This window comes from Dunckerocampus dactyliophorus, chromosome 8 (assembly GCF_027744805.1).
Source record: "Dunckerocampus dactyliophorus isolate RoL2022-P2 chromosome 8, RoL_Ddac_1.1, whole genome shotgun sequence".
Taxonomy (NCBI): domain Eukaryota; kingdom Metazoa; phylum Chordata; class Actinopteri; order Syngnathiformes; family Syngnathidae; genus Dunckerocampus; species Dunckerocampus dactyliophorus.
This window is the reverse complement of record NC_072826.1, coordinates 22,268,681-22,281,082: the sequence shown is the minus strand read 5'-3', so window position 1 is coordinate 22,281,082 and position 12,402 is coordinate 22,268,681. Positions and strand designations below refer to the sequence as shown.

At 35.3% G+C, this 12,402-nt stretch overlaps 1 protein-coding gene across 1 annotated transcript; it reads right to left on the bottom strand.

Moving 5' to 3' along the window:
• Window positions 1-316: 316 nt before the first annotated feature.
• On the bottom strand, window positions 317-9,401 carry chia.1 (chitinase, acidic.1). Its single transcript, XM_054784470.1, has 12 exons — window positions 9,390-9,401; window positions 9,118-9,175; window positions 7,857-7,886; window positions 5,579-5,783; window positions 5,451-5,507; window positions 5,207-5,372; window positions 3,681-3,805; window positions 3,438-3,561; window positions 2,571-2,753; window positions 2,357-2,473; window positions 803-929; window positions 317-626 (listed from the first exon to the last, which is right to left on the bottom strand). The coding sequence occupies exons 2-12, from the start codon at window positions 9,134-9,136 to the stop codon at window positions 418-420; spliced, it is 1,362 nt and encodes a 453-aa protein (XP_054640445.1). The 5' UTR covers window positions 9,137-9,175; window positions 9,390-9,401; the 3' UTR covers window positions 317-417.
• Window positions 9,402-12,402: the final 3,001 nt, after the last annotated feature.

Sequence of the window (12,402 nt, the reverse complement as noted above, 5' to 3'; positions counted from 1 at the left end):
CCTGCTCCGGTCCGGCCACTCCAAATTTGTATAACAACAAAACATCAAAGTTAAATAAATTCTGTATAACAGGGGAAGTGTATCTCACACTTTTCCCTGGCACAGCAAATCTGTTGAGCACTTCATTTAGACCAACAATACTATCTGCCCTAATGGCTGAACAGGACAAAAAATCAAAAATAAAGAAAGCAAAGACTTCTCTGCTGGCCCTGATGGCGCACCACTGAATTTTATTAGCAATTGTTCCTCCAGCATTATAATAATATATAATAGTCAATGAAACATCATGAAACGTTTGCTGGTTTTTATACGGATGTATTTTATTTTAAAAGGGTCAGTGTGAGTGAGATGCTGTTGTGTTGTTGTGTTGTTGAGTCAATACTTCCAGTAGTACGTGTGTATGCGTGTTGTTGTGTATCAAGGCCAGTTGCAGCACTTGCAGGAGTCCCAGTAGATGAGTCCCGGTTGGCAGCGGTGCAAGTACGTGTTTCCTTGGAAGCACTGAAAGTAGGTTGTCTTATCAGATGGGTTCTCATACAGCCCGTTAGGACGCCCTTTGCAGAAGTGGGCTATGGGGTCCATGGTAGTGGTGGGAGCTGGCGTGGTGATAGGCTTAGGAGGGAAACCTGCACACATGCAAATACGTATTAAAATCCATTTTAGGATATTCACTTTCACTAAAACCTTCACACTCACTGCAGTTCCTTCCTGGAGCATGACTAAAGATGATCAAATATGATATATACTGTATTATAATAGATGGAATAATAAGGCATTATGGTAGGCAAGGAAGAGTATTCACCCATTGACATCCTGAGGTGGTTGATGAGAGGGTAAGATCCTGATGAGCAGAAGGATCCACTGAAGTCGTCCATGTCAAGCGTCCACACATGAGCGCCTCCCAGGTTCAGCCCTGTCATCCACTGCACCTACAATAACAATAAGATTGTTAGAATCATGATACAATACAGTAATACAGTTCAATAACAATGTATAATAACTAAGAATAACATTGTTAGAATAATGCTTCCATCCATTTTCTATGCTGCTTGTCCTCACTAGGGTCACAGTGGTCTGCTGAGGTCTATCCCAGTTGACTTTGGGCAAATGGTGTTTCATTTGGACTGGTCGCCAGCCAATCGCAGAGCACATATAGACAAACAAACATTCACACTCCCGTTCATACCTACGGACAATTTTAGAGGATCCAATTAACCTAACATGCACGTTTTTGGAATGTGGGAGGAAACCGGAGTACCGGACCCAAACAGGGATTCAAACCCAGATCTTCCAGATCTCCTGGCTGTGTGGCCAACATGCTAACCACGATGCCACCATGCGCCCCCGTTGTTAGGATAATAAAATAATAAACAAGAATAACATTGTTTGAATGATAAAGTAATGCATTAGAAAAACATTGTTAGAAAGATAAAATAATAAATAAAAATAACTGTCAGAATATGAATAGTAGAACAATCAAATTATAAATTAAGGTAACATTGTTAGTGTAACAAAATCATAAATCAGAATAATATTGTTAAAATAATAAATAATAAAAACATTGTTAGAAAAACAAAATAATAATAATAATAACAATAACATTATTAGAAACAATAAATAAGAAAATAAATATATAAGAAAACAAATCAATAAGAAAGTAGATAAGAATAACAAAACAATAAATAAGAATAATATTGTTAAAATAATAAATTTGAATAACTGCTAGAATAATAAAATAATAAATAAGAATAACATTATTAGAATAAAACAAAAAACACTGTTTGTATAATACAAGAATAAATAAAAATAGCATTGTTAGAATAATATACTACATCAATCAATACATTAGAATATTGTTAAATTAATAAAGTAATGAATAAGAATAATATTTTTAGAATAATAAAATAATAAATTAGATGAACATTTCTCGAATTATAATAAATAAGAATAACATTGTTAAAATAAATAATAATAATAGCATTGTTAGAATAATACAATAATAAAGAAGTATAATATTGTTAGAATAATAAAATAAAAAAAATAATATTGTTAGAATAATAAAATAAGAAATAATAATAATATTGTTAGAATAATAACATCATACATAAGAATACCATTGTTAGAATAATAAAATAAGAAATAATAATATTGTTAGAATAGTAACATCATACATAAGAATAACATTGTTAGAATAATACAATTGTAATAATAAAATGTTAAATAAGAACAGCAGACTTTAATGATCGTATTTGTCATATGAAGGCTTTACTCAGACTACAGAGGCTACCTAGACTTGTCATGCAACTATCAGCCAAAGATAACTGGGGTAGGCTCCAGCTGTAGAAGATGCTGTTACCTTGGATGAGAAGCTTTGCTGGTTATCATAGCCCACCCAAGCACTGCCATAAGTGGCGTAAGGAACCTTCTGCTGCTCGATCCATCCAACAGAAGCACTGGAGACGAAAGTACACACCTGCAACCCAACAAACGCACACAACATCACTTTCTTGCCCTACAAAAGTCCTCACTTTGTCCATGTGTTGGTTAATTAACAGCTACTATCACTCCACCTCATAAAAGGCCCAGAACCCAGCAGTGCGAGTGTACGGCCCGGCGTCGGCTGGTCCGTTAGATGGCGCTCCCAAGCCGTTAGCGCCAGTTCTAAGGCGGTACGTTCTTCCGTACGTTGGAAAACCCAGCAGCAGCTTCTCGGCGGGTGCGCCAAGCTCCAACCAGTACGACACAGAAGAGTTCTAACATTTGGCAAAGAACATACATTTTCACTTACGTTCTATATGCTGCTTTTAGTGTCACAATGAAGCCACACAATTAACATACAAGTGTATACCTATTTACCCAGTGGTGTACTGTACACTTGGGGCCAGCAAAGCCTTCTCTGCTGGCCTAACCGCTACCAGAAAACACTGACCTTCATTTACTACTTAAATTCTACTCTTTCTTCCATGAAACCGAATTCATTTATTCCCAACAGTCTTTGTTTTGGCAGGGACTAAAACTATGAAATGAATTATTCATTCATTCATTCATCATTTATTCTTGTTGCATTCTCACTTGATTCCTGTAAAAATATGACTTATTGTAATATCAGTTCATATTATATATTATTGTCCTAGTTTTACATTTATGTCCTTTTTTAATACTCTTTCAAACGTAGCACATACATAATAAATAAGAATAAAATTGTTAGAATAATAAAGTAATAAAAAAGAATAACATTGACAGAATAATAAAGTAATAAATAAGAATAACATTATTAGAATAATCAAATCCTAAATTAGAATAACATTGTTAGAATAATAAAATAATGAATTTGAATAAGACTGTTAGAATAATAAAAAAAAATAGAATAACATTGTTAGAATAATAAAATAATGAATTTGAATAACCATATTAAGATGAATGTGTGTGTTTCTTACAATGTTATGGTGAACGTGCGATCCAGAGTCAATAGAACTGGGGTAGAGAGGACTGTTGTGTCCGGTAGCTGCCTCCCAGTGTCCGTGGAAGTCGTACGACATGACGTTGATGAAGTCGAAGTATCTGTGGGTGAAAGCAAAAAGATTCTATTTCTGTACTCATCGTCATTGGTAGGCTGAGGTATTCTGTTGAGGCGACTTAGCATGCTAATCATGCCTGGAAAAAAGTTGACTGAAGCTTACTGTGCAGTCTTGTTGACCTCGTAGGCTCGGTCAACGGTGGACTTGATGGATGCCACGTTGGCGGACAGCAGGAGTTGAGGCTTCCCGGAGGTTATGGCATTTGCCTCAAAAGCTGTAAACAACTCCTACACAAATGTACAGTACATTTCATTTAATAATGAAATACATTAAAACACAGGTACATTTCATTTATATTAAACATTATATATTATATTAAGCATTAACACAAATATACATTTCATTTTATATTCAATATTAATTAATACATTTTAAAAATAAGTACACGTGAAAACCAATGTACATTTAATTTAATATTACATAAATTAAACTAATATTTTTTAAAATAAATTCATACAACATTTGTATTAATTAATAAATACATGAAAACAAGTATACATTTAATTTCATTTCATTCACATTTAAATTAATACATATTTTTTGGGAAATAAACAAATACATTAAAACAAATACAAAGGTAATTGTAAAAATAAATTAATAAATACTTTTAAAACAAATTATGCAGTAAATACGTTAAAACAATTGTCCATTTAATTTCATTTTTAAGTGTATACGTGCATTTAAAAAATAATAAATACATTCAAAATGTACATTTAAATTCATATTGAAATAAATAAATACATGTATATTTAAATTAATACATACTTTTTTAAAAAAAGGATACAGTAAATACATGAAAACAAATGTACATTTAATATATGTAAATTGATGAATTATAAATTAATAAATAAAAACAAATGCACATTACATGTCATATTTGAATTAATAAATATCTTTTAAAAATGACTAAATATATTAAAACACATGCCCATTTCATTTTAAAGTACATTTTAATACATTTATAAATATGTTAAAGCTAAAGTACATTTAAATTCAGAAATACATTATTTTAAATGATAAATACGTTCACACCAATTAAAACACTCCATTTCATATTCAAGTAAATAACTAAATAAATAAATACATTAAAGCAAATGTACATTTAATTTAATATTGGAATAAATAAATGGATTAAAATAAAGTTCTCTGGGTACTTTCACACAATCACAAGTACCCAACACACAAAATTCAAGCTCAGAGACAACATGTCTACCACCTAATTTTATAATCTAAAACTAATCCAAATCCTGTTGATCAGCCGTGAATTACATGTTGAATCCAGATATTCTATGATTTTCGAATTTCAAACAAAAAAATATTTGAATTTGTATAAAAAGGTGTTCTGTGTTAAGATCTTTGAGACTTGTGGTGTAACTGTGTTAGTTAGCAAAGACCTACAGAGTCGGCCGCTGATGACATCATAGACGGGCGACAGAGCTGACTTCTACTTCCTGTTTCCGTGTATTAACAAGCTAATGGATGCTAACAAGAACGCAACATATTGTACACTAAAAAATGTACACAAACTGAGGCAAAATTTAACCAAAAAACACGCTAACCGGGGCGTATGCTACCCGAGGTTCCAGTGTATAGCCAATACTTGCTAAACCGTGAGAAAAGATGCTAACCTTGGCCAGCAGTGTGAATCTGCCCCGGTCCTCCTGGGGGCTGCCGTTGTGTGCGGGATATTCCCAAGCCAGGTTCAGTCCGTCAAAGTTATGGTTTCTCAAGTAGTTGATGACCGACACGATGAAGGTAGCGCGACTCTCTGGCTTGCCAACCATGGCGATAAATCTGGAGGAACATGAAAGTAGTTAGTTCAATATGAGTTCTAGTTAATAGTCGTAGTTCAGGGACTGTTCAAGGACTTACGGGCTTATTCCATTGACTGTTCCTCCAACGGACAGCAGAGTCTTCAGTGCAGGGTTGCTAACAATATGAACATCGACGATGAGTACTACTAACAAAGCACGTTGTTGAAGTTGCGAGGAGTAACGTACGTGTTTTTCAGGTTGTTCAGTTTGATAAACTGGTCCTCGTCGTTCCACTCAATGGGGCTGATTTGGTTGAAGCTGTTGATGGTGGCCAGGGCGTAGATGACGTGCGTGCACAAGAACGGGTCGATATTGTCTGGGGTGAACTTGGCACTGCCGGGCCTGTACTGGGCCCAGTTGGTCATGTGACACACCAATTTGCTGGAAGACGCTGGAGAGAGAACAGACATGTCGTCTTTGATGTGCTACCTTTGTGCTAACTTAACGTAAATGTGTCGTAGTTACAGTATTCCCTAACATAGACGGAAAAACAATGATTGTATTCAAACATGCTAACGAGCACTAAAGATAGTCATTTTTTATTTTTTCTTTCCGTTCCTTGCTTATTGTTGATATTTCACTACATTGACTTTTATATTGTACAAATATCTTTTCTTTTTGTTGTTGTTTTACCCACACCTACACTGCAATATGAGACTATTACAGTAATACTAATTCAGTATGTTTGTATCTGTCCACAACACAGTCGTCCCTCGCAATATCGTGGCCCATTAATCACTCCCTCGCTATATTGCAGTTTTTCAGAAACTAATTAAGAAATAATCACTGTTTCGTGGTTGAATACAGCCTATTATTAGTTTTAAAAATATGGATATTTAAACAAATTGTACTTATTCTTCGCCTAAAGTAAGCATTTTCAAGCATAAAAATGGTTAGATGAGCAAACTAAATGAACTAAAATACAAATACAAGGCAGAAGAAGCATTGGAATTGTGAATCTAGTACTGTATTCTACATTGGTCACTAGGTGTCAGTGTTCGGTTAGACAGGCTGTCACTAAGTCGTCACATTCACTGTGACACTGCTAGAGCAGGAGTTTTATTTACGTCGTACATGTCTTATTTACTCTTAGTCTGTCTACTATAATGGGTAAGACGACTATCAAGCCATTTAAAGCCGCAAGGAAGTACGCTGAAAGTACACTGTCCAGAAAAAAACAATAAGGAACTGCATGCTAACATGTGAGTCTATGTCTAATATGTCCTAAATATGTCTTAAATGTCTTATTCTCTCTTATTATATCTACTATACGGGGCAATACCAATGATGTGAAGGTGGCTATAGGAGTGTTATTTCATGTCTTGAGGGCTCTAAAAGTGTTAAAAACTGAAAATTGTTTAAAAGGCCATAGACAGGTTTTCTATGCCATAACTACAAAAATATTCCATTTATTCATATTGAACCCTACTACGGAAATTCATCATCATCGTGCACGGGTCTGGAACCAATTAAATAAGGGATTACTCGCATGCGTATAATCTCTAAAATATCTGTATAATTTCTCTAATATCTCTTTAATCTCAATAATATGTGTATAATGTCAACAATATGTGTAAAACATGTGTACACAGCATGTCGGACGTGTATAATGCCAATAATATGTCCACAATATCGATGTTCATCATCAGTATTACATCTGTATAAGATCTAAATTTGTATGCATAATATCGATAATGTGTGTTTAACCTATAAGAGTATAATATGGGCTTAATATACGTACGATCTGTATGTGTATGATATATATGTGTGCCTAATATGTGTGTAATATTCTTAATATGTGTATAATCTGTACAATATAGGATGAATATGCATATCTGTACAATATTGTCTAACGTGTACAATATTTGTATAATATGTAAATGTGCCTAATATTGTATATGTGTATGATGTCTATTATGTGTAAAAATATAAATGCAACACTTTTGTTTTTGCTTCCATTTTGTATGATCCGAACACAAAGATGTAGAATTTATCGTATCGATCTCTCAAATATTGTTCACAAACCTGTCTCAATCCGTGTTAGGTAGCATTCGCCGTTCATGACTGATAATTCATCCACCTCACAGGTGTGGCATATCAAGATGCTGATGAGACAGCGTGATTATTGCACTTAGGTTGGCCACAATAAAAGGCCACTCCAAAATGTGCAGTTTGTGTTTGCTGTGACCACCATTTGCCTCAAATACCGTATAGACCGATCCCGAGCATATGTGTATTATATGTGTACAAGACACAAAGGAAAGATTGGCCAACTACCCAAATATGATAATATATAATAATAGTACAGTATTATGATAATCTAATGCAAAGCAAGCTTTTACTGCGCGATGAAAACAAATGTGTGTCTCGTGGGAAGTACTGTAGAGCTTTTTTTTTCTTCCTAAACGCTGCAATGAAAGCAGAAGGAAGCAAACAGGAAGCAGTCATGAAAGCGATGCCTTACCTATGTGCAGCATTAGAAGAAGACCCACACCTGTATGAATACATTCCATATTGTTACTTGATGCATAGTAGGTACATTTCAGAGTGATATTTTCAACTCAAGCAGTAATTATTAGGGATGTCCGATATTGGCTTTTTTTTGCCAAAAATTCCATATTGTCCAACTCTCAGTTTCCGATTCCGATATCAACCGATACCGATACCGATATGTTTAACATCACATATCTTTTTCCTGAGTAAAATTTATTTTTAGTTAAAGGGGTATCGTTTAAAATGCATGAATTTGCTTATTATTATTATGATAGATAACTTTCATGTTCTTATTTTATCTTCTTATTATATTGCATTTAAACTACTATATATATATATATATATACATATATACTGTGTATGGTTTTTTGGCACTACATTGTGCTTTATAGCTGATGTAATGTGAATTACTACTGTGTTGGATCAATAAAGTTTTTATCTTAGCCATCTGAGAAGATCAAATACATTGTTTTTGGTGCCTAACTGTTTCCCAAATATATTAGTGCGTGTGTGAATGTGTAAACGAGAGGCATTAAGTTCGATTTCTTTGTAGAAAGGCGTTTTATGAAGTACATTTCCTGTATTCACTTGCAGCGCAGCCTTGCCACATCCAATATGGTGGCGACGCTGACATACGGCTCAGCGAAGCGGCGTCTGCGTACGCAGCACTTGCCGTTTCCCAGCGTGCTTGGCTGTACTGTTGTTGTAAATAGCCGCTAAGTTACCTGATTAGAGCTCACATAGTTGTCGGTTATTCTGCATTATTTGTCGGTAGTGTCTTGTCTGTTGTTACCTACCTATTGCGTTGCTGTGTGATGTATTTTTCAGCTCTTTCTTTAAAAAACACAGTGGGTAAGACTACTGTGTGGAATGGTAACCCCTGCGATTTCCAAGGTAAGTTCATTGTGAGCGTTGTTGTTGCTCTGCTTGCTTAAAGATAGTCTTACAGACTTGTGAGCAGCACAGTATTAACTTCATGGTGCAGTAAGATCAGCAATGTTGCAAATTTGCTACCTTGCCGACAAAAGCTCCGTATCGGCGTTTGTTGTAGAACGATACCGATATCACGTTTTTATCGGCATTATCTGTGGCCGATAATATCGGACATCCCTAGTAATTATACCAAAAAAAGTGACGTGACGTGATGTTTAAGGATGTCAAATTAAAACATTCAGTAGACGTAACATTCATATGCACTGATGACTTTGTATGGAGTAAAAATAGATATTTACCTGTGAGCAGTTTGGCCATTGTGCTGTTTGAGAACAACCAGCTGGAGCGATGAAACGACTGCAAAGATTGAAAAGTACTTCAAACATGGATGACATTGACACTGTATGTACTGTATGTGTGTACTGTATGTGAAAAGATGATGTATAAGTAATAGTACTATAGTAATAACATCGGTGTGCATATGTGAAAAGATGATGTATAATTACTGCTAATAATGATATAGAAATAAGACGTAGTTTTGATTGCATGAAAAAGAAGTAGATATGTTTACCTTGTATTGAGAGGAGCGCAGGCACCAGTGCACACATTCACCACTTGGGCCTCTTTTATATTTTTCTCTTGAATGTAAAATAGACGGTGGCAAAGTGCAGCTGATAAAGAAGGCGTGGGCGTCTTGTTGATTTAATGTCACCTCACTGACGGAAGGTCAACAAAGCCATTGTTAAGAAACTAATAATAGTGTATTGATAAAGTAGCTGTTATGTAACTTATACAGCATCATCCATCATCATTTCTTAATTCTCATTAAACTTTTATACTCAATGCGTCATTTGCATCTACTGCATACACTGCACATACTTCATCAGGTACACCTGTACTATTGGATGACATCCATCAATCAGGAAGCTATTATTAGCGTCAATAATAACAGCAATAATGACAATATATTCTTTTGTTTTGTTTTTTGGAAGCGCTGACATCAAATCCGTTTGCGTTGATGTGTTCTTCAATTCTTCACCGCTGCAAAATAGAATCAGAATGAATAATAAATAAAGTGGAACCTTGGTTAGTGTCATTAATTCGTTCCAGAAGGTCTGACTCTAACCAAAACGGACGCTAACTGAATCAATTTTTCTCATAAGAAATCATGTAAATCCAATTCATCCATTCCGGAAAGCCAAAAATGTTAACACAAAACACATTATAGTTTTAGATTTAGAGATTTTAAGGCTGTCAAACAATAACAATTTGTAATGTAATTCATCAGTTTTCCGCTTAATAAATCATGATTAATCACCATTTGCAACTATGTGTGAATTATACCCATTTTTACTGTATTTTATGAACAAAAAGATAAATGACAGGACACAATTACGTATATTATATTTGTATGTATTAACGGCTCCAAATGAACTGAAAATGTAACTGAAGCTAAAAGATAGCACACATGTCTGAAAATCTAATTGCGTAACACTAGTCTCTTCAATAACACAACATTTGAATCGCATTTTAACCACGTTTTTATGAGTTGCCTTCAAAGACACCAAGTCATTTAAGTTGAATTCACGTTTTGAGTGTAGATGTATTCTCTGGGATTTCCGAGCATACTAAAATGAATCAAATTGTACTTAGTGAGTGATAATAATATCAACTTATTGTTTTTTTTTTGTCTTTCTGGTTATTTAGACCACAATACACCCATAATTGAGACATTACTGTGATTTTCGGAGTGTTCATGAATGCATCTCACGGCCTTCGTGACAATGAGAAAGTGTCGTTCCGAGGAGGACTAGAGACGTGTTTTTTGAGTTGGAGCTACATATTTTGTGTTGGAATTGCACTGCTGTTGATGTGTTTAGGTCAGAATAAAGTTACAAAAGAGTGTCAGACTTTGTGTGACTGTGTGGAGACACTACACCAGCCTTCCGTCTGCCATCATAACAGAGAGATATGGCTTGACATGATGCACATGCGTTAATTATGCTAAAAATGTTAATATAATTCATGAAATAAATTAGTTACCACCATTAATGTTTTATTTTTGACAGCCGTAATATTTTTACATGCAGAAATCAACACCACATGGACGCCACCTTCCTGTTTTGCCATGAGTTGTTTTTTGAATTCAACATTGTTTCTCACCTCAGCAACCCAAAATGGAGCAAAAGAAAGTTCCAAGTGCCAGCATTTTGACAAAGAAGGTGAAAAACACCACTGAATTGAATTAAAAAAATAACTCATGACAAAACCGGCAGGTGGTGTCTGTGTGGTGTCTCGCTGCCACATCGTGTCTTTGGGCAACACTCACATCAAAAATCATGTCTTCAAATTAATCTTACATGTTCATTTATCCCTTTCATTTGTCATTTATATGCATTTAGAATTGCTTTATGCATGTAAAACTATAAAAACGGGTTTTGTGTTATGTGTCATTTTTGAGAGTCAACCGCTGATGACATCACAGACGAGCTACACAGCAGACTTTCGGTTCCAGTTGCTATTTTGCTAGCAAGCTAGCTCCCTTGTTAGAAGCTAAGGACGTTTTGTGATAAAAACAAAGAACACGCGGTGTATTAGCATTGTAATGTACGCTAACTGGAAAATGTATGTAAACTAAGGCAAAATGGTTGCGTAAACTGAAAAACATGTTAACTGAGGTTCCACTGTATTAACTGTTGGATACACCAAACCATTAAATTACTGTATTCATGTTGTCATTTAGCAAATGTGGAAGGATTTCTCCAACAACTTCCCTTCTTGCCAATGATAAGATATACAGATGCAGTGTATAGATACAGTATATACGATTGCTGGACAGTATAGAGTATATTTATCACCATCTTTATCAAAATGCTGGCACTTGTGACTTTCTTTTGCTCCATTTTGGGTTGGTGGGGTGAGAAATACTGTTGAATTCAACAACTGATGGCAAAACAGGAAGGTGGCGTCCGTGTGGTGTTGATTTCTGCATGTAAAAATATTACGGCCGTCAGCAGGATGTGATATTTCCTGTCCTGCGCTCTTATTTTGGAGGACTGCACTTCCTGCTGGGGGGATGTTGCAGCCGCTTTACCCCAGTGGAATTGTGCACAGCTGATTGCAATTGCAATTAGCGGGATTTAAAAGCCCATTATTATTATGTCAGTTGTTTGTTTTCACGGAGCCTTTTTTGTCACCTTTTCTTACACCCTGCACTGCTGTGAGTACCGTTTTTTGTTGCTACAATATTTTTATTGGCACGCTTCTGCCTCTGTCTCTGCATCCCGGGGGTCAAGCATTCGACAGCTCGTCAGATCCTGACACTCAACAGAACGTTTTGGCAATACCGCTGTCATCCGCCGGTAAACAACTATAAAATACCGGCAAAATGAAGCTGTGATTATCGGACTGAGCCGCCGCCACCTTGGCAGTGACGTCACGCAGAGGAAGCCGAGAAATATTCACAACAATAACACAACAACATCATAGTACATTGTTACTACATAGTGTACAAGTATACATGAGTTTTTCAACATTTACAGATTAAGCACTGTCGGTTGGCACTATATCAGTTTTGGACAAGG

Coding starts and splice junctions, on each gene's coding strand:
- chia.1 (XM_054784470.1), bottom strand. Junction 5,508..5,578: donor CTGAACAACCTGAAAAACAC/GTACGTTACTCC, acceptor TCATATTGTTAG/CAACCCTGCACTGAAGACTC. Junction 2,754..3,437: donor CGCACGTTCACCATAACATT/GTAAGAAACACA, acceptor GCCAAATGTTAG/AACTCTTCTGTGTCGTACTG.